The 22,324-nt window shown below is 36.3% G+C and overlaps 1 protein-coding gene across 2 annotated transcripts in view; it reads right to left on the reverse strand.

The window, feature by feature from the left end:
• The window catches only part of SUCLA2 (succinate-CoA ligase ADP-forming subunit beta), a 56,794-nt gene that overhangs the window by 16,398 nt on the left and 18,072 nt on the right, over positions 1–22,324 (reverse strand). For both annotated transcript variants that reach the window (XM_043994123.1, XM_043994124.1), the window contains 3 exons: positions 9,601–9,700; positions 9,240–9,402; positions 2,803–2,931 (listed from right to left, as the gene is read on the reverse strand). In XM_043994123.1, coding sequence (XP_043850058.1) covers positions 2,803–2,931; positions 9,240–9,402; positions 9,601–9,700 — 392 coding nt within the window. The remainder of the gene's footprint in view (positions 1–2,802; positions 2,932–9,239; positions 9,403–9,600; positions 9,701–22,324) is intronic.

The following is a 22,324-nucleotide window of genomic DNA, read 5'->3' on the forward strand; positions in this document are numbered from 1 at the left end:
TCATTGAACAGCTGAAACTACCACATTACCCACCCCTAGCAGTAGTAATTTCCTTTTTAAGATTCTCTTAGTAAACACAGAAGTGTAGGACTTAGACTTAATATTTAAATGAAACTTAAAAACAAAAAGTCAGTCATGGAAAGCAGATGAGGGCTCAAATTACATTTAGCAGAATGACTAAAAGCTAATCATCTGCAGAGTAACCTTTTACACTTACTTTGACATATGCCTCATTTAAAGCACAATCTGGCCATGACTAGAATTTCAAAGTTTAAGTTTTATTAATAGCTATGTCACATAAACTGACCACATTATATTTAATCTACCATGACTATTCTCCAAAAAACAGCAGTTATAAAAACTACCTTTTCCTTTCAAATTGTTTGGATTCTGACATTTTGTAAAGTGTAATGAAAAAAATGAGATTCTTACAATAAACATACTATATATAAATAGATAGATTATATAACAGATATATGTAATATTCAAAACATATGTCCAAGTGAGTTTTTATCCCTTCAAAGTAGATATACCCTGGGAAGATAAATACTTATTTTAACAATATTAACCAATCAAAACATCTTTGGAACTCCTTTGATATTGACTGAGACTAGCACATGTTTTTAAATCTTCTCAAATACTGGCAAATCTTCATCATTTGAGGATAGATATGATTCTTGAAAACAGCAAAAAGTTGGCTGTAATCAAACGTGGTAAGCAAGGTAGTCAATAAAGCTGGGTAATAGCATTTTGGTCAAAATCTATTTCTCGGAAAGTACACTGGGAACTAAAGCACTGACAAAGCAAATATGCCAAGCAGTGGGCCAAATTTACTACCCCTTTTTTCTCTCAAATGCCTCTGAATTGTTATAGGTCTGAGATTATCTGAAATTACAGGTTGAGTCCTACATAAACAATGACAATGACGCCAAAGAAATTGTTAGCAATTCAAAACAAAACAGTTTATTGCTAAGGCAACCAATTGATATGGGGGGGGGGGTTGAGGGAGGTTATGCCTCATTATCAATAAAGCATATTATATATTTAATAAAGTAAACAGAATGGAGGAGTCCAGTGAACAGGCATTCTCTGAACATTATACTCCAAAACTTACTATGACCTGTCTCCATTTTACAATTCCTATTTCTGACTCGTCAATTTACCCTGTATAAACTGGTATTAGAAAATATCTCATGGCAATGATTTTTCTCTCTCACAGTTACAATCTTCATGGATAATAACAGTTTTCCACAGATAGGAATCCCTATCCAACTCTAGTCTGTATCTTCCACATCCCCCCCACCCCGCGTCACCCTCCTCCCCAAAAAAAAGTAATCAACACTACAGGGTGGTGTGGTACAAAAAGTACTGGAATACAAAGTCAGATAACCTGGGCTCAAGAACTGGTTGTTACCAGCCAGATTCCTCTAGACAGTTATAGCCCCTTTGTGACTCTATTACTTGATCTGCCAATTGAGGAAAATAACAACTGCCCTGCTTTCCTGAAGAGGCTGTTGTGCAAGCTTATCCTCAAAGTACAGATTTGAAAGGACACCTCTCCCCATTCCTTTGCACAGACAGAGGTCCATGGGTCTGGTCTGAATTGCTACATATCATGTTAAACTTGTTCAACATGTTCATGAGTTTTACTGAACTTTTTCTTTTCTTTCTCTTATTCTTTCACTTAAAAAATTCTGCGATATAAAGGATGGAGAAGGAAAAGGAGATCTAGATGATATGAAAACAAGAGATCAGTAAAAATCTATTTTTAAAAGGGGGCTGTTGTATCAAATGAGAAAAATGTGAAAGAACTCTACAGCACCATGCAAATGCAAAGCATTTTATTTGCTTCTGATTCTGATTTGTGGTTTCTCAGATTTCAGGGATATTGGAATTTTCCACTGCTGACTTTGAATTCCTAGGTCAGAAAGGAAGTACCACGTTTTATCACTTGTGACTAATTTCTTCTAAAAATAGGAAATAATGTGTGGAGCTCTCCTTTAAATATCAGAAGAAATGTCAAGTCTTCATTGTTCAACATCATCACTCCCAAGGGTGGCACAATATTCACAGAATATGAAGTTTTCTCTTTAGTCTATTCTTTTAACTAAATATAACTATTAATATCAACCATAATTCTACCAGCTTGTCAATTATTTGAATAAAAAGTCTAAAAGGCCATAGGGCATTTCACTTTTGAAAATAAACTCTTAGAACCATTTGAATACTTTCATTCAGTACTACAGAGAATTTAATAACTACTTTGTTCATCATCGTAGTTATTACCCCCCTACTATCTTGTAACATTTTATGAAAATCAGAAATTCATCAATAGTACTTCATCTCCAAAGAGTTTCTTTTCATAGATCAAGAATCAGTTGCATATTTAACTTCATACAATAATTGACATTAATTTTTTATCCTAATTAAATGGTACTCATTTTTACATAAACATGAAACAATATGTACTTCTATACTTTATAGCTGACAGTACAAAATATTGCTACCATAAGTTAATTTGTGTTATAATACATTCATGCAATGATCATTTCTCTTCAACTTCAACAGACAAAATAAAAATAAGTTTCAAGATCTTATAATTACACCTCAATGAACAACTATTCTGAACCTATGAGATTAGTGAGAAGTAAAGTGAGTAGATTAAGGACTGGGTTTGAGTCCTACTTCTAAATCATACAACCATGCTACACCATACTTTGCTCTGTGTAAATTTTATTTTATTTTATTTGTTACTATTTATGATAAAGTTCTCAAATTTCAGGACTGCAAAAAGCAATTTACCCTGGCAGCTTGTTCCTTTTTGATGCCTTCCATAATATCAATAGGTTCCTTAAATATTGCTTCAGGATTCTCTGCTGCAACATCTTCAATGTTGACACCACCTTGAGAGCTTCCAATCAACACAGGCCCCTAGGTAAAAGACAAGGGTCAGATTTTAGTTCACTCAACAGTATTTGTGCTATATGCAGTCCCAAATTGCTAAATAAAAACAAGAGAGCAAAGAAAATATTAATCCTGCCCTCAAGAAGGGGAGAAAGAATATATCAACTGAAGTAACAGAAGAACATTATGCAACATAATGTATCTTTCCAAATATATCACATAAGCTGAATATTGAATATATAAATGTGTGTGTATGTGTGTGTATATATATATATATAAAAGTGTATATCTATATATTGGAATACACAGATGTAGCTGTGTTCAGTAAAGGAAGGTCACCTGGAATAGTTATTTTTGAGCTAGATTTTCCCTTTTCTTTTTTCTTTCTTTTTTTTTTTGTTTTGGCAGGGCAATGAGGGTTACATGACTTGCCCAGGGTCACACAGATACTAAGTGTCAAGTTTCTGAGGCCAGATTTGAATTCAGGTCCTCCTGAATCCAGGGCTGGTGTTTTATCCACTGCACCACCTAGCTGTCCCCCCTTGAGCCAGGTTTTCAATAAGAAGGACTAGCAGATGAGAGGGGTTAGAAGATAAAGAACTGTGAATGACTTTGAACTATTCTCAACAATACAATGATCCAAGACAATCTCAAAGGACTTAATGATGAAGCACACTATCTGCCTCCAAAGAACTGATAATATTTGAAAATAGACTGAGGCATGCTATTTTTCAGTTTCTTTCATTTTTTTGAGTCTTATTGTACAAAATGACTAATGTATTACATAATAGTACATGTATAACCTATATCTGATTGCTTACCATCTCAGGGAGGGGGGAGGAGAAGAAGGATAGAATTTGAAAATCAAAACTAAATAAAAATGTTTAAAAAAATTTTTTAATAATCAAGGGGTCAAAGTTATCTCTGTTGTTACAGAGATTCTTTAAAAGAATCTTGTTAAGATCCTTTGGCATGCAAATGAATCTAAGATGTAGAACTGTAAGGGACCTCAGAAGTCATCTAGTCCTTCACTAAATGAGGAACCTGAGGTCCAGAGAAGTGAGATGACTTGCCCAAGGTCACACACACAGTTAGGTAGCAGACACAGTATCTGAACCCAGATATACTAAGTCCAAATCCATAATTCTTTCCACTGTGCCTTTAAGGTGGTGTTTTGATCTACTGAATCAAAATATTTTTATAAGCAACAAATAGAAAGCAAAGTGGAATCTTCATGTTCCTACATCTTTCAGTGAATTGTGATTGTCAAGATGTGGTCTGCTGTAAAATATAATCTGTGAAAGCCTCTTTCTTCCCTTTTTCTATCTTCAAGAATGATCATGGGGCAGCTAAGTGGTGCAGTCGATAAAGCACCACCCTGGATTCAGGAGGAACTGAGTTCAAATCCCACTTCAGACACTTGACACTAGCTGTGTGACCCTGGGCAAGTCACTTAACCCTCAATGCCCTGCAAAAAAAAAAAAAAAAAGAATGCTCTTAATTCATATGTAAATAATTCTCACAAAATATATTAATAAATGAAAAAGTAGGCATGTGCACTGGTAGGCATTGATATCCTCTTGGTAGTTTCCTTTTTTCTTTCTTTTTTTTTTTTAGTAGTAATATGATCCAAACATGTTCTCTTCTGCTTCTTTGATATTGTCCCATTTCATAGACCTTGAGAATTGAATCCCCCTAAAACCCTCAAAACTATGTCACCTCTGCTAAGGACCTTCTGCATATACTTTGTCTGCTTTTCCCATCTGTTTTCTTTTGTACCATTTCTACAAGCAGCACATCTAAGACTCCGATGTCAAACTGTGGTGACACTACTATGACTGTTGGATAAAAAATGCTATAAAAAATCTTTTTTTAAAATCTAAATTTTAAAAAGATAGGTCTTTTCCCACTCTTATCTGTGTATTTCTTTCTTTCTTTTTTTTTTTTCTCAGTGAGACAATTGGGGTTAAGTGACTTGCCCAGGGTCATACAGCTAGTAAGTGTTAAGTGTCTGAGGCAGGATTTGAACTCAGGTCCTCCTGACTCCAGGGCTGGTGCTCTAACCACTGCACCACCTAGCCGCCCCACTGTATATTTCTTTCTTTACAGTTTCAACAAACATTTATTTTTTCCAGTTACATGTAAGGGTACTTTTCAACATTCATTTTCATAAGATTTAGAGTTCCAAATTTTTCTCCCTCCCTCCCTTTCCTCCCCCCTCCACAAGACTGCAACCAGGTTATATATGTACAATCCACAAGTGTTCTTTTTATCAGTTCTTTCTATAGGGGTGCATAGTAAGCTTCCTCATTAGTTCCTTGGGATTGTCTTGGATCATTGCACTGCTGAGAGTAGTTAAGTCATTCACAATTGCTCATTGAACAATACTGCTGTCACTATGCACAATGTCCTCCCAGCTCTGCTCACTTCACTATACATCGATGTTCATTAGTCTTTCCAGGTTTTTCTGGGATCATCCTGTTTGTCATTTCCTGTGGCACAAGTCCATTCCACTACAATCATATAACACAGCTTTTTCCATCATTCCTCAATGGATGGACATTCCCTTGATTCTCAATTCTTAGCCTCCACCAAGAGTTGCTATAAATATTTTTTGTACATTTTCCCCCCCTTTTCTTTTTTTCATGATTACTATTGTTACCTGTTTCCCTTCCATCCTATTCCCTTCCCCATGATATTTATTCTATTATCCATCTTCTTTCCTCCTATCCCTCTTCAAAAGGGATTTGCTTCTTTACAGTTTCATCTTTAAACATTCCCAGAATGGCTTTGCTCAACTGGGCCTCTCAGCAAGCTTTCAAGCTGTATGAGTCTTGTGTCCACTAGCAGTTTTCATGCTTTTAACAAACCCTATAATTAGATCAACTGATTTTGAAGCTGTGTCTCTGGTTCCTCAAAATCCTGGATTTAGTGAGCACAGTAGCTTTAAAAACAACTATGACAAACCTAGAGTGCAAAGAGTTCTGTGAAATTTCTAGTTCTCAAAATAAATGGGAGTATTTTGGTCTTTTCTCACTGCAAAACTGCCTTTGAAATCGTTATATATGATTTTCTAGATTTCCCCAAATGAATGTGAGGCAGATAAAATCTGGAAACAAATCTGAACTTGCCCCAAACAAATCTAAATGCACTCAGTTTCTGGATATTATGCAGCATATTAATATCTATATCTACAGGGGGGCCAAAAGTCACACAGAAATTTCATTATTTAATAACTCCTTTATCCTTTGTTTTTAATTTACAATACCATATCATATACAGTATATATGGGAAATGAATTTATATTGCATGTGAAAAATCAAATTTCATAAGTGATGAAAAATAAAAAAATAATTTTCAAAAAGTTATTAAAACATCATGACTTTTCCCCCACCCTGTACTACCAGCTAAAACTAGAAGTACCAACACAACAATGGCTATATGAATGACATAGCAGTATAATAGCATATAAGCACTCCAAAACATTAAATGGATTTCTTTGGGGATCTCAAAGATCACTGAAGAAAGGACATGCCAATACACATGCAAAAAGATGTGGATTCAGGTAGAAGAAAGTCTTTAAACAGATTTCATTAGGGTTACTTTTAAAAGTTACTAAATAACATCTAGTAAAATGATACTTCTGTAATGGCTTTTATACTTTTAGTAGGGTTTTACTACCATCTAGTGTTATAGTTGAGGAAATACTTTCACAGTACAAAATAAAAGAAAAAAATGGAAGATCCAAGAGCTAAAAGGACCATAGAGAACAACTAGTTTGCCTTCTTCCATTTTACAAATGAGGAAATTAAGGCCCAGAAAGATTGCCCATGGTGGCAATAATAAGTGACAGAGCTGAGATTTAAACTAAAATCTCCCAACTCCAAAAAATTTTCCACTACCCAGGTAGAAACAGAATAAACCCAACTCTTCATTCCAAATACAAGGCTCTTTCCACTAAACCAGGCTGTGCTCAAAAAAAATCCCAACTTCTCACTCTACACCCATCCCATGTCTGGGAATCCCCAATCTTTGTAAGGCATTCAGGTGAGCTCAATGACTTAATCAGACTTTTAAAAAGACTTTATACATTATAAATAAGCAAATAATAGAACTGAAATATAACTAGAGATTAAAATGTTTAGGTAAAATTATAACAAAAATAAGGACTCTATGTAAAAAAGTTATTTTCACATCCTTCTGCTCAACAAACTGTCAAGCCTACTAAATGAAGTTCAAATTCCTTACCCTAACATTCAACCAACCCTACCCTTTCTAGCCTTCCCTTATACACTCTTCTTCCTGTGCTATATTTTCTAGACAAATCATATTTGGTTTGTATGTGAAGGGCTCTATGTGAGAGAAGACAGGAAAAAGAGGTTGGAACCAGGTTTTGAAAGGTCTTGAATATCAGAGTAGGGAATTAGGACTTTTATTTCATAAGCTATCATGAGTTATTGAAGGTTTTTTAAAAAAACGTGGAAATACTTGTTATAGGTTTCTGGGAAAGAGGAACGAGGAAGTGGACGCTCGCTCATAGAAGAATTCTCTTTTTGGTCAAGAGAGGAGAACAAGGCGGGGGCGGGGGGGGGGGGGTCCTCTTAGTCATTCGGACACTGGCATGGTTGTGAGAGATTTAACGTGGGCTGGTAGGAAAGGAAATTGCTTTCTTTCTCTCTGGCTATACCAAAGTAGATCTGAGCTAGGATTTCCATGCTATAAGGAATCTGTTCTCAAGCTCTCTCTCTCTTCACTAACTTATAATATATATTTTAATAAATCTTTAAAAGCCTAAACTCTTGCTGAATTTATCAGTGATTTTAGCCAGCTTCCCCCCAAGACTGGGTGGGGGGGCCAGATTAGAACCCACAATTTAGATTTTAAATGACAGACCCCTTTAAGGTAAATAGTCAAGTCAAATCAACAAATACTTATTAAGCACTTGCAACGTGTCAGTCACATAACGCTAAGTGAAAGTAATACAAATACAAGCAAAAGGAATGATAATCCCTGCCCTCAAGAAGGTTACATCCAAATAAGAAGACATCACATAAAAGGGAACTGGAGTGGGTGGAAGGATACTTGTGGTAGGCAGGTAGATGGTATAGTGGATAGAGTACCAGACTTGAAGCCATGAAGGTCTAAGTCTCAATCATGTCTCAGACACTTACTAGTTATGTGGGCCTAAGCAAATCATTTAACTACTCTCTGCCTCAGTTTCCACATCTATAAGATATTAACAGCTCAAGGATATTGTGAGGATAAAGTAAAGTAATATTTACAAAGTGTTTTCAAACCTTAAAGTGCTACATAAATGCTAAACAATTAGGATTATGATTATCATCATCATCGTAAAGGGACATAGTAGTATTCAGAGAATAAAGGATGGCTAATATATGTCATTTCTTAAAATGTAGGTAACAAGGAACCCACTGATGGGGGAACTGAAGTACTGATTTGTTTATATTAAATTTTCTGTGATACCTAATGATTTATGACAAGTCCTCTTTGGTACTAATAAATTAAAATAGTATTTTTAACCCCTCCCCCAAAAAAAGCTAGTTTTTCCACAGATACAGGGTCAAGCAATGGCCTTCAAAACATAAGTACAGACTACAAATGCTTAAACAAATGCAATTAGATGTTAAGTCTGTTCCTAAATACTACAGGATCATAGAATATTATAAAAAGATCTTGAAATAATTTAATACAACTCTCTCACTTTATATATTTATAAAGGATTTCACACTGTACTCTAGCGGTACTATTAGCACTTTAGACTAAGAGCAGAATATAGCCTAGGTCTTTGTTTCTGTTGTCCTAACCCAGAGAAGCAAGTATCCTTCAGTTTCTCTCACCTCTTTCCACCTGAAATATCACAATCATCTTCAATAGAAAAATACACTTAAAATTTCTAAGGTCCCAACCAAACAATCTTGAAAGACAGGTGGTGTGGTATACATAGGATACTTCCTCTTTCCTCTCAAAAGTATGGAGCAGTTATTTGTAAATTTATTCTGTAATCACTTGATTCATGCCCTGTTGCAGACTAGGAACTGGCATTGTATTAGCCATAACAAAACAACAAACAAAACACCACAACAGGAGTATCCTATGAAGTTCACTGTAATGGAATTGTACCTCTTTTCATCACCTCATATAGCAAATTAACTTCTTTAAAATTACAGCATAATTAATACTATACAAGTAAACAGTGGAGACATGATATAAATACTCTCGTTCTATTTTAAGAGAGCAATCTTATCCTCATAAAAGGATTTTCAATCTAAATATACCAATTACACTGTAAGAGCATTATGTGTATAATTACTTACTTGAAAACTCCTTTCCATTGTTATTGCAAAGTAGTATTCTCTCCTGGGATATCTGCGCTCACAGACCAATACAGAATTGCATATCCTGCCCTTTTCTCCTGTTTGCTTGGTAAATAGCTTCTTCCCAATCATTTGGGCAGAAACAGCTTTTGCTTCTTCTGGACTGAAAAAAGAAAGTATTTCCAAACATCACAGCTCTTGTCTAAAAAGTTAACATAGATCACATTACAATAAAAAAGTCATGAGACATTATAAATTTCTTGTCTAATATTTAAATCTCACAATTTCAATTATTTAATAACATTGATAAAATAAATATCCTTTTTTTCTGAAACACGTCTGACATTTATGACAGACTTACGAAAAAACTATCTTCACTCCACCTTTGAGGCCACTCTCAAATGTTCCTTTTCCTCTACCACCAGCTAAAACTTGTGCCTTTATAACGATGTCATTAGAACCTAAAAGGAAAAACAATGAACAAATATGAGGATTAGGCTAGCATTACACAAAGTAATATATCTTATTCAGGATCTAACAGAGAGACATATTAAAAGTAACACTTCATTTATCTATCTGAGGCAGGCAGGCACAGTGGAATCAGGAAGAACCAAGTTCAAATCCTACTTCAGACACTAGCTGTCTATCTCAGTTTCCTAATTTGTAAAATGGGGGTAATAATAGCATCTACTTCACAGGTTTGTTGTAATGATCAAATGAAACAACATAAGTAAAGTGTTTTATAAACCTAAAGTGCTACATAAATGCTATTATTATATTTATTATTATCATCATCATGATCACCTAATATTATTATAAAGGGGAACAGATCACTCCACATAAGTAAAATTTCCAAAAAAACTGAATTTTACACTCCCTTTAAGCACCAAAGGCTTATGCAGCTTTAGCTAAATCGTCCCATAAAAATAAATTCAGGAAACATTTACTATATGCAAGGTACAGTGCTATATGTTAAAGTCACAGACAAAACAGTTCCTGCCCTCAAGGTATTTATGTTCATTTACAGAAATAAATACTCTATAGCAGATATATTAGTATATTAAATCAAATTAGTTCATATAGATAAAGAATTTTAAGACATTAAAGAGCTATATAAATGTTAGCTATTAGCTATTATTACTATATTATGCATTTCCCTGCCTTCTTAAATAAAGCATACTACACATAATTTAAACAATCATTAATTATTCGAGACATCATAATGAATAATTACAGTAACAGAATAATAGTTATTAAGGGTTGTTTGCCTTTATGTTAAATGGTACCAGAATGCCAGAAACTATCACTTTTCCCTGCTATCATATGGTTCCCTCTAGCAGTAGCCTTTGTCCTTCCTCATAACTTTCTAATTTACTACTCCTAATAAGCTACAGACTGAAAATAAAATAACTTTTAGAATTGTGTGTAAAATAAAAGTAAATAAGCTCTAATTTAGGGTGGTCCCTGAGTTCAAAGGTTTCCCCCTTTGACAAGACTTTTTGTCAAATAAAAATGCAGGCATTTGAGAACAATCATTTCTACTACTGAAAAAGGACTTTCTTCCAGGTTTACAATTCTGTTTGAAGGATTACGGTAGGTAAGAGATCTGACTTCCAGATTAAAGAGAGGTGTTAAAGTATATGGCAAAGTCCTTGATTAATTGATCTTTTCAGAGAAGAATAGAAAGAAGATACACATTCATAATCTTAAATAGTCCCAACAAAAAAGGAGAGTTCACTCTGAATTTACCACGGTGAAAAGGTAAATATTAATCTGAGATAATCTACCATATGATGCAAATTGCACAATACCATCACTGTGGTACTGACTTTACAGAGGATTCCAAGGAGTCTGGTTCCAGGAGGCTACAAATCTGTCTACAAATGTCTACAAATTATCTCCATTTAAATATATTGCCAATATTCAGAACTTAATATGATGAAAACTGGGCTCATTCTTTACTGTCCCAAAGCAGAAGCCCCTCCAAATTTTTCATTAACTAATGAAATATCTCACTAATCTCCAACATAGATTCCCCATTTATGTCAATCTGCTCACCATCCTTATGAGCAAGCAACTTTCTCATATCCATTTGGTCTATGAACAGGTTATTCTACTCTACTGGAAGGTATCCTCCCCTTTTCAATCTGTGCTTCACTTCCCTCCTTCAAAACTCATTTCAAAGTTCAACACACACAAGAGCTTTCTCTGATTAACCACATTATACTGAGTCAAAAGCCTAGGAAAAAAGCAGTATGCATTCATTATTTCTTTTCCTTCATTCAACTGAAACTGTTCTCCAAGGTAATCAATGTTCTAATTGCGAAATCTGATGGCTTTTTTTTCCCCAGTCCTAATCCTTCTTGCCCTCTCCGCATTGAGACACTACTCTCTCCTAGTTCTCCTACCTGTTTGGCTACTGCTTTCCTAGATCATCATCCATTTCCCCATTCTGGTTTGTTGGGTATACCCTCAGGGCTCCATCCAATGCCTTCTTATCTACATCTTTCTCTAATTGATCTCATGAGCTGCCACTCATTCAATTATTATCTCTATGCAGGTGATTCCCAAAATTAATATCCAATCCCTGTCTCCCTCTTCAATTTATCCTTCATCATCAATTGAATATGGCATTAGCATCTAAAACTCAAAATGTCCAAAGCAGAATTCATCCTTCCCCCAAACCCTCCCTTATCAACTTCCTAATCTCTACTGAGAGGACCATCAGTCTAGTAATCCAGGTTTGCAACCTAAGGTCAATTCTTAAATCTTCAATCTCTCAACTCCCAATAGCCACTCCTCATGGTTTATCAATTCGACCTCCACAACCCTTCTTTTTTTTTTTTTTTGGTTTTTGTTTTGTTTTTGCAGGGCAATGGGGGTTAAGTGACTTGCCCAGGGTCACACAGCTAGTAAGTGTCAAGTGTCTGAGGCCAGATTTGAACTCAGGTACTCCTGAATTCAGGGCCGGTGCTTTATCCACTGCGCCACCTAGCCGCCCCCCTCCACAACCCTTCTTAAATTCCTCTTATCTCGACTCACACAGCTATCACCCTAGATCAGGCAGTTTGTCTCTCACCTGGACTTTATCAAAGAGCCTGCTGCCTCAAATCTTTCAATCCTGCAATCCATTCACCACACAGCTGTCAAATCAACATTCCTAAAGAACATGTGTGATCATGTCACTCTCTTGGCTCAAGAATCTTTTCCCTCTAGGAAAAAATACAAACTTCTGTTTGACATTTAAAGAGTTTTACAACTTGGCTCCAACCCACACTTACAAACTTATCCAACATTACTCTCTTTCGTGCACTCTGTGTTCCAGCAAATTAGCCTACTTGCTATTCCCCATACACATCATTCCATCTACCACCTTCATGCCTTTTTACAGGTTGTCCTCAATGCCTACACTGTACTCCTTCCTCATCTCCTCCTTGCACTACCAGGTTCTTTCAAGACTCAGCCCAAGTACCACCTGGGAAATTCATGGTTGATCCTCATCCTCTCAAACCACTCATGCTCCCTCTCCCCTGCCCAGAAACTATTTTGAATGTATTTGGTATTTACATATCTAGGCTTCATTTTCCCTCTCCATAAAATTTAGGGGGTTAGACTAGATCACCTGAGAAATTTTTATTCGACCCCAGGTACACAGGCATATAAAATAGGTATACATAACCTTTTACTGTTACCAAATTTTTTGCAGCCCCCACATTCAGTTACTCAAACCACAAATGGGGTCGTGACCCACAGTTTAAGGAGCTTTGAACTAGATGACTTCTAAGATCCATTTTATACTAATGGTCAAATTTCATTATACTGAACTACAGGTTCAAAGTCTCACTTAACTGAAATTTCACTATATAAAATAGCATGTATTCTAAACAGAATAGCAGTTAACCAAAGAAAAGTCTGAGATTTGTCCTAGATGGAAGTTTGAACTTCCCAATACATTGATTGATTTGCTAGCCTTGTAACATTCACTTATTTCATAATACTTTCATTCCATAACCTGCCCCCCAAAATTTTTTAATTAAATGATAATCTCTTAGGGGCAGCTAGGTGGCGCAGTGGATAGAGCACCGGCCCTGGAGTCAGGAGGACCCAAGTTCAAATCCAACCTCAGACATTTAACACTTACTAGCTGTGTGACCCTGGGCAAGTCACTTAACCCCAATGGCCTCACTAAAAAAAAAAAAAAAAAAAGATAATCTCTTTCAAGTCAGGAATCCTTTCTTCTCTACCTTTTTAAGTTCCCCATTGCACCCAGCAGGACATTTAATATGCAATGGATACTCAATAAATGTTGAATAAACTCAATTCCAGTCATCTTGATAGTTTGTGTCTAGGTAGCCAAAAACTTAATGACCTCATATTTGGATAATTAATCACACGCCAGATGCAAGAAACAATAATTGATGTTCTTTGATATGTTACATTAAACATCCTTGTGAAAATTTCTTTAGTTTACATTTATACACAAGGCTACCATTAACTATAAAACCCCTGTACATTTAATGAATAAAAATGTATTTAGTATCTACTATCTGCATTATACTATTAATACTGTGAGAGAAACAAAATATGAACATGAATCCTGTTCTAGAGGAGCTTATGATTTAGCTGGAGAGATAAAAGAAAGACACCAGTTAAAGAACACAAGGCAGCATATGAATGTTAATTCCAGAAATAAATGTAATCCACACAACTAAAATCTAACTCAGAGTTACCAGATCCAAGTAGACTGTAAGTTCCTTGAACACAGAAACTGTCTTTTGGCTCTTTTAGTATCCCCAGTGCTAAGCAGAGTGCCTGGTACCTGGTATTAATAAACATAAATATAAGGGACAGCTAGGTGGTGCAGTGAATAGAGCACTGGCCCTGGAGTCAGGAGGACCTGAGTTCAAATCCGACCTCAGACACTTAACACTTACTAGCTGTGTGACCCTAGGCAAATCACTTAACCCCAAGTGCCTCACCAAAATAAATGAATGGATAGATAGATAAGATAAATATTTGATTGATTGAAATGAAAAGTAAGTACAAAGGAGATATATAAACTACAAAGCAAAATGGAGTTAACCTTCTTTAGAGTTCAATACCTGCTGAACTGAATGAAGGTGGGTGGGGAAGCATCAACAAGTCAATAGCAAAGCCTCTTCAAAAGCATTGGAAGTATGACTACAAAGTAATGAACTTTTTTCCATATGTGATTTATAGAATCTGTCTTTTGCTTTATAGTCAAGATATATGTTCATAAACATAATTTCTCCCTCTTCTCTTTTGTTCAAGGCCTGAACCTAGAATCCCTCTATTCATAAACTGAAACTGACACATTTTGTTAAAAATTGAAGAAGCCAAAAAGTTTACCACCTCTCTCCCTGCCCCCGGGAGAATTCTTCTCCAAACCGGGGTTATTTCCAGGAGATTTCTAGGGTACATAGATTGACTCCAAGACTCCCATGTAGCCAGTTCCTGAGATCCTCCCTGGAGTAGCCTGGAAGCTATAATTTACCCATCTTCTTAGAGGTCTTTCAAATCTGGCATGGTAAAAAGAGGTGGACTTAAGAGTCAGAAATAATTGGGGTCAAAATTCCACTGTCGATATTATCAATCCAAAACGAATATAGGCAAATCAAGTCACTTAACCTCTCTATGCTTTAGCCCCTTCATCTGCAAAATGATAATACATACCCATAAAATTTATATCACAAATGATTAATATTATATTAAAAAGAAGCTTGCAAATTTTAAAGCATTATGTCATATATACTATTTAAAAAAACCCAAATCTAAAGGAGAATCAGAGGGAAACTTCTGGGCTACCGTAAGTCCCCCAAAGCAATCAGGATGACCAGTTGCAGAAAAGTAAATCCTGAATGACAAAGTCCTTCCTAAGGTTTTAGTTTTCAGTTATGAAAACTTCTAACCCAACCATCAAAAATAAGCTTGCAGTCTTCCCCAATTAGAATGTAAGTTCCTTTTTACTGTTATCAGTCATTCCCAATGCTTAGCACAATCCCTGGAACAAAGATTTTTAAAATGCTTTGCCACACACAACCTATAGTCCCTTCTCTTCATCTCCTCTTACAACCTTGCCAAAGAATAGCCTGCACTGGTTGCTTCAATTTCACCATCTACTTCACTTCTCAACTCCAGCAATTAGTCTTCTATTCTCTACCACTCCTGAAATGGTTTCTCTCCAAAGATACCATAACCTCATTATACCAAATCCAGTCGTTTTCTCCCACTCTCCATCTCTGCAGCATTTGGTAATTGTAAACCACCCTATCCTTCTGATTTGCTTCAGTTCTCTTAGTTTCATGACACAATGCTCATGGTTCTTCTATTTCTCGATTATCTCATATGTTTGTCTTCCTCCCATCTTTCTAAATATTGGATATTCCAAAGGGTCCATCCTCAGTCCTCTTATCCCACCAAACTATTTCCTCAATATTATATATTCTGAAGGTTTCATCTTTCACTCCTGAGCAAATGACGAGGTTACAGGTAAATCTGTAAGATATATCTAAGAGCAATTACTAGAAATATAAAATAATAGCTAGAGATAGGTACAGAGATGGATAGATAGATGGATGGATGGATGGATGGATGGATGGATGGATGGATGGATGGATGGATGGATGGATGGATGGATATCTTCAACTCCAACCTTTCAAGGACTTTATTTCCAACTACCTGGTAGATCTCCACCAAGAGAGCTAGGTGGTGCCTAACTCAGTATAATTAATCAAAACTAAACTCACCCCTCCCCCCCCCCAAAAAAGAAATCTGCCCCCTCCACCAAAGTGTTTTATTTCTATTGATGGCACCACTGTCTTGCCAGTATCAGAGGCCTCATAACTTTGGGTCATTTCTAACTCTTCTGGTTCTCATTCCTCACATCCAAGTGTCATGTTCTATTTTTTTTGGGGGGGGGGGGGTAGTAGTGTGGGGACAATGACACTGTGATTTCTTTGTTGTGAGAGTACTGCCAGTGGGGATATTTCCTCTAAAGGAAAATTAGCAATTGTTCTACAACTTAATCTCACAGTAAGGGTTAACCATTTTTGTGTCTTGAATCCCTTTGGCTGTCTGGTGGGGACCCCTTCTCAGAATGTTTGTAAAGGCACAAAATACTTAATATTATAAAGGATACCAATTATAATAAAATGCACTTATCAAATTATTGTTTTAAAAAACAAGTTCACAGATCCCAGATTAATAACCCCTTTGTGCCTGAGGCACAAAGAGTTTAATTAAATAAGTGAGGTTGGGGCAGCTAGGTGGCACAGTGGAAAGAGCACCAGCCCTGGATTCAGGAGGATCTGAGTTCAAATCCGGCCTCAGACACTTAACAATTACTAGCTGTGTGACCCTGGGCAAGTACACTTAACCCCAACCTGCCTCACCAAAAAAATAATAAATAAATAAGTGAGGTCTAGTGTTACACAGAACTGGGCAGCTAGATGGTGCAAAAGGATAGAGTGTGAATATGGGGATGGGGATGGGGATGGGGATGGGATGGGGGGAGCCCTTAGTCAGGAAGACTAATCTTTCTGAGTTTACTACTTTGTGTGACCCTGGACAAGTCACTTAACCCTGTTTGCCTCATTTTCCTCATCTATAAAATGAGCTGCAGCAGGAAATGACAAAACCATTCCAGTATCTTTGTCAAGAAAACACCAAAAGGAGTCACAAAGACACACAACTGAAAAAACAATTCAACAACAAACAACAAGGTTATACAGTCAGTAATCTCAAGACACAGGACTTAAACCAAGTTCTTCCTGACTCTTTCGCTATTTTGACAGAGGAGAGACTGAGTTTTGTGGCAACAAATTATCCCAAAGTAAAAAAAGTAACCTTATGAGGTCAAAAAAAATGCAGCTACAAGATTGAACAAAGAGCGACAGATCCTCAATCTATATTTTTATTCAAGAATAGGATGAGTTCACCAATTCAATCTTGGTTTTTTGGGGTTTTGTGGGGCAATAAGGGTTAAGTGACTTGCCCCAGGGTCACACAGCTAGTGTCAAGTGTATGAGGCCGGATTTGAACTCAGGTCTCCTGACTTCAGGGCCGGTGCTTTATCCACTATGCAATGTAGGTGCCCCATCATACCAATTCTATCTTGAAGGAGGCCTCCACTATCTTAGAGAATTACTGCTAGGATAAATGATGAAACATTCCACTGTACAAAAACCTGATCTTTGGTAACGCTGGAGACATCAAGTTAACCCATTCTAACCCCAAAGTTAAAATTTCTCCTTCAAATCACCTGACATCCCTGGCCCTATTATTACTCAAACCTCTGAAATAAGGAAAGTGGGCTGAGCAGCTTCAACTGAAAGGCTCCTTTTGCCACCTATGTCTTCCCATAAATGTATCTCCCTTAGTTCTAGGTGTTACTATCCACCTGGCAACTGTCCATAGGCTGATGTTAAACTTTTTATCTTCTAGCTTTGCCTCTTGATTTACTGACCCCATTTCAAGACAGACCAAGGTAGAAGTAATCACTCTCCAGCAGGATCTTATAATCACCGAGTTAAGAAACCAAAAGGCTATTGCAATAGTTCAAGTGTGTGGTGATGAGGGCCTACACCAAGGTGATGAGAAGGACACGTTTGCAAAAGATGTTAGAAAGGTAAAATTAACAGACCTTGGAGACAGATTGGATATAGGAAATCATAGAGAAGAATGAGGATAACACCAAAGTTGCAAGTCTGGGTAACTAGGGTGATGAGGGCCTACACCAAGGTGATTGAGAAGGACACGTTTGCAAAAGATGTTAGAAAGGTAAAATTAACAGACCTTGGAGACAGATTGGATATAGGAAATCATAGAGAAGAATTGAGGATAACACCAAAGTTGCAAGTCTGGGTAACTAGGAGGATGGTGGTAGCCTTACCAGGATAGTTAGAAGAGGAGGGTTTAGGAGTTAAAAATGAATTCAGTTTTAGACATGCTAAGTTTAAGTTGTCTGCAGAACATCCAGTTCAAGATGTTCAATAGGCAGCTGGAGACTTATCAAATGAATATATGAAATTGAAGATAAATTCTCAACAAAAAATGTTCATCACAATCACAAAATTTGTCACATGCAAATCCAAACAAAGCTGGCTTCCTTATTGATAGCCAGTATTCTTTAACAAAATTCAAACACTACCAAGTATCCTCAATGAAATACATAATATGAAAGATTATTCAACAATCCATATTGGCAAAATAAAGTGGATTAAAAATTGTATAGTGCCCAATTACAGAGTCAAACAGCAGATACTTAATTAGCCTATGTATGTATGTACCTTAGACAAGTATTACAGACAGAAAATGGGCTGAACAGAAAATTGAGCAGAAAGAAAAACAGATTAGAAAATCATCATTTGGCTAATGGTGCAGTTACTTTGTGCTTTTAATATCCCAAATCATTTGCTCTTGCTAAAATGCTCTCTTTACTCCTATAGTTTCCCAATATATGACTCCAAATCAGTAAAACACTATAATCTTAGAAGAATTAAAAATACAGAGAAACCAAAGAACAGAAAAGATAAATGGTGGTGGGAGAAAGCTTTAGCATATTTATCAATGATAATATGTGTATAGGAAATAGCATAAAAATATTCCAAGGATGATTTTGATTAAATTAAATTTAAAAGTTTTTGTACAAACAGAAGCAATGCATCCAAAATCAGAAGGGAGGCAGAAAGCTGGGAAACAATTTTTATGGCCAGTACTTCTGATAAAGGCCTCATTTCTAAAATATATAGGGAACTAAATCAAATCTATAAGAATCCAAGTCATTCCCCAATTGAGAAATGGTCAAAGGATATGAACAGGGAGTTTTCTAATGAAGAAATCAAAGCTATCTATTCCCATATGAAAAAATGCTCTAAACCTCTAATGATTAGAGAGATGCAAATTAAAACAACTCTGAGGTACCACCTGACACCTATCAGATTGGCTAAAATGACAAAAAAGGAAAATAATAAATGTTGGAGAAGCTGTGGAAAAATTGGAACACTAATGCATTGTTGGTGGAGCTGTGAACTGATCCAACCATTCTGGAAAGCAATTTGGAATTATGCCCAAAGGGCTATAAAGCTGTGCATACCCTTTGACCAGCAATACCACTTTTGGGTCTTTTTCCCCAAGAGATCATGGAAAAGGGAAAAGGACCCCACATGTACAAAAATATTTATAGCTGCCTCTTTATGTGGTAGCAAGGAATTGGAAGTTATGGGGATGCCCATCAATTGGGGAATGGCTGGACAAGTTGTGGTATATGAATGTAATGGAATACTATTGTGCCTGTAAGAAACGATGAGCAGGAGTTCAGAGAAACCTGGAGGGTCTTGCATGGGCTGATGATGAGTGAGATGAGCAGAACCAGAAGAACATTCATTGTACACAGTATCATCAACATTGTGTGTTGATCTACTGTGATGGACTATATTCTTCTCACCAATGCAATGGTACAGAAGAGTTCCAGGGGACTCATGATGGAAGAGGATCTCCAAATTCAGGAAAAAAAAAAAAAGAACTGTGGAGTATAGATGCTGATTGAACCATACCACTTCTTTTGTTTTTGGTGCTGTTGTTTTTCTATTTTGACATTTTTCCTCATTGCTCTGATTTTTCTCTTATAATATGACTAATGCAGAAATATGTTTAATGTTTATATATATATATATATATATATATATATATATATATATAAAACACCTATATCAGATTACCTGCTGTCTAGGGGAGGGAGGAGGGAGGGGAGGGAGGGAGAAAAATCTGAAATTGGAAAGCTTGTATAAACAAAAGTTGAGAACTATCTTTACATGTAACTGGAAAAAAATGTTAAAATACTTTATTAGAAAAAATGAAAAAAAATATTCCAAGGATATGAATAATCTGTATATGTTAGTCATCTAGGAAGAAAGATGATCCATAAATATAGCCTGAATGGTACAATGGTACCCCTAAGATCCTAAAAGGAGGAAAATCTGTAGGACACTGGGATCCTCTGTGGAGGATTTATTAAAAAATATGGACAAGAAATAAACATGATGAAAGGTCATTAAAGGGTAGCAGTTTTTCAGTGATGGAGAAGATACTTAAATCAGAAATCCAAAAAGACAAAAGTGTACTGTAAATACCTTCTAAGATTTTCTCTGCAAATCCCGCCTGTGTCAAGATAATGGAATGTGATAAGGGGATTTAGCAGATACTCAAAGGCCACCTGGAGATTAAGCTAAACTGATTGAATTAAGTGAGAGTGATTGACTACTGATTAGCCTACTTCCAGTTAACTAGATTGTAAGCACATCTGGCTGACCCTTAAGAGGGTATTGTTCTATTGTACAAAGTATCATCAACATTGAGTGTTGACCTACTGTGATGGACTATGTTCTTCTCACCAATGCAATGGTACAGAAGAGTTCCAGGGAACTCATGATAGAAGAGGATCTCCAAATCCAAGAAAAAAAAAAAAACTGTGGAGTATAGATGCTGATTGAACCATACTATTTCTTTTGTTTTGGGTGCTGTTGGGTTTTTTTTTTTTCTATTTTGAGGGTTTGCATCACTGCTCTGATTTTTTCTCTTGTAACAGGATTAATGCAGAAATAGGATTAATGTTATTATGTGTACATATATATATATGTGTGTATATATATCTATCTATATGGATATGGATATGATATATAGATATATAGATATAACCTATATCAGATTACCTGCTGTCTAGGGGAGGGGGGGAGGGGGGAGGGAGGGGAGGGAGGGAGAAAAATCTGAAATTGCAAAGCTTGTATAAACAAAAGTTGAGAACTATCTTTACATGTAACGGAAAAAAATAAAATACCTTATATGTAAAAAAAAAGAGGGTATCTGTTCTCAGAAGCTAAAAACTTTGAACTTTACATTGAGACCACCTTCGGGTCCAGTGAACCAATGAATTTGAATGATGCTAGCCAATCAACTTGAAGAACCTCCCATTTCTGGGAGGAAAAAATGAAGGAGGAAGTTGTCGCTGGCTGAGGATTGAGGTCCTTTTTTGGTTCGAGACATCAGTGTGGTGGCAGGACTTTAGGTGGGAGTTTAGGAAGGCTAGGATTTCCATGCTATAGGAAATCTGTTCTCAATCTTTCTCTCTCTTTACTATCTTATATCTTTTAATAAACCCTTAAAAAGCCTAAACTCATTTATCAGTGATTTTAGCCAGTTTCCCCCCAAAACTGGGGCGGGGGAGAGATTAGAACCCACATTTAGAATTTTAAAATACACACATGCATCTATATGATTTAGAGATGCACTGTTGTTTTCTGCTTTATCACATGTCTCCGGAAAGCAGGAATTGTGTCCCTCTTCCTTCCTTGGGCAGTGCCAAGGAAAACATCATACCCTTAACCATAATGCCACTCCTCTCATTCCCTCCCTCAAAACCCAAATTCCCCTTAGAATCAGTCAAACTCCTGGTTATGAAGTCAACCCTCTGTTTCAGACAGGGCTTACATGGAAAAATTTTCCACTAAGGATTCTAGATATATCCAAAGATATTTATTTCATGGTACACCATTTAGCTGGGCCCTTGATGCCCTCTAATAATCCTTCCACTTCAATGAATCCCTATCTCATTCTCCAAAATGATATTTCCAAACAAACTACCCTTTCAACCCTAGACACAGTCCCTTTGCCCCAAATTTCTAGCAAATGACCTTCCTACTTTACTGAGAAGACTGAGGTCACCAGCCTAAGTTCTGACAGCCCCAGTCCTCTATCCTTACTCTTGATGATAATGATAGCAGCTTACGTGTATACGGCACTTTTAAGGTGTACAAAGCACTTTACATATATTACAAAGCACTTTACATATATTACCTCATTTGATAGTCACAAGATGATGAATATAACCTTCATCCTCACAAAAGTTAAGTCTCTCTTCTCTCATTGTCAAGTCTATTCCTTCTTAGAGGCCCTTGTTTGAGAAGCAATCTTCTCTTTGATGCATTTAATCCCTCCTTTGTCAATGCTTCCTTACTAAATATGCCTACAAACATGATGACATCTCTCCAATCCTAATTTTTTTTTAACCT

The sequence above is a fragment of the Dromiciops gliroides genome, chromosome 3, assembly GCF_019393635.1.
Source record: "Dromiciops gliroides isolate mDroGli1 chromosome 3, mDroGli1.pri, whole genome shotgun sequence".
NCBI lineage: Eukaryota > Metazoa > Chordata > Mammalia > Microbiotheria > Microbiotheriidae > Dromiciops > Dromiciops gliroides.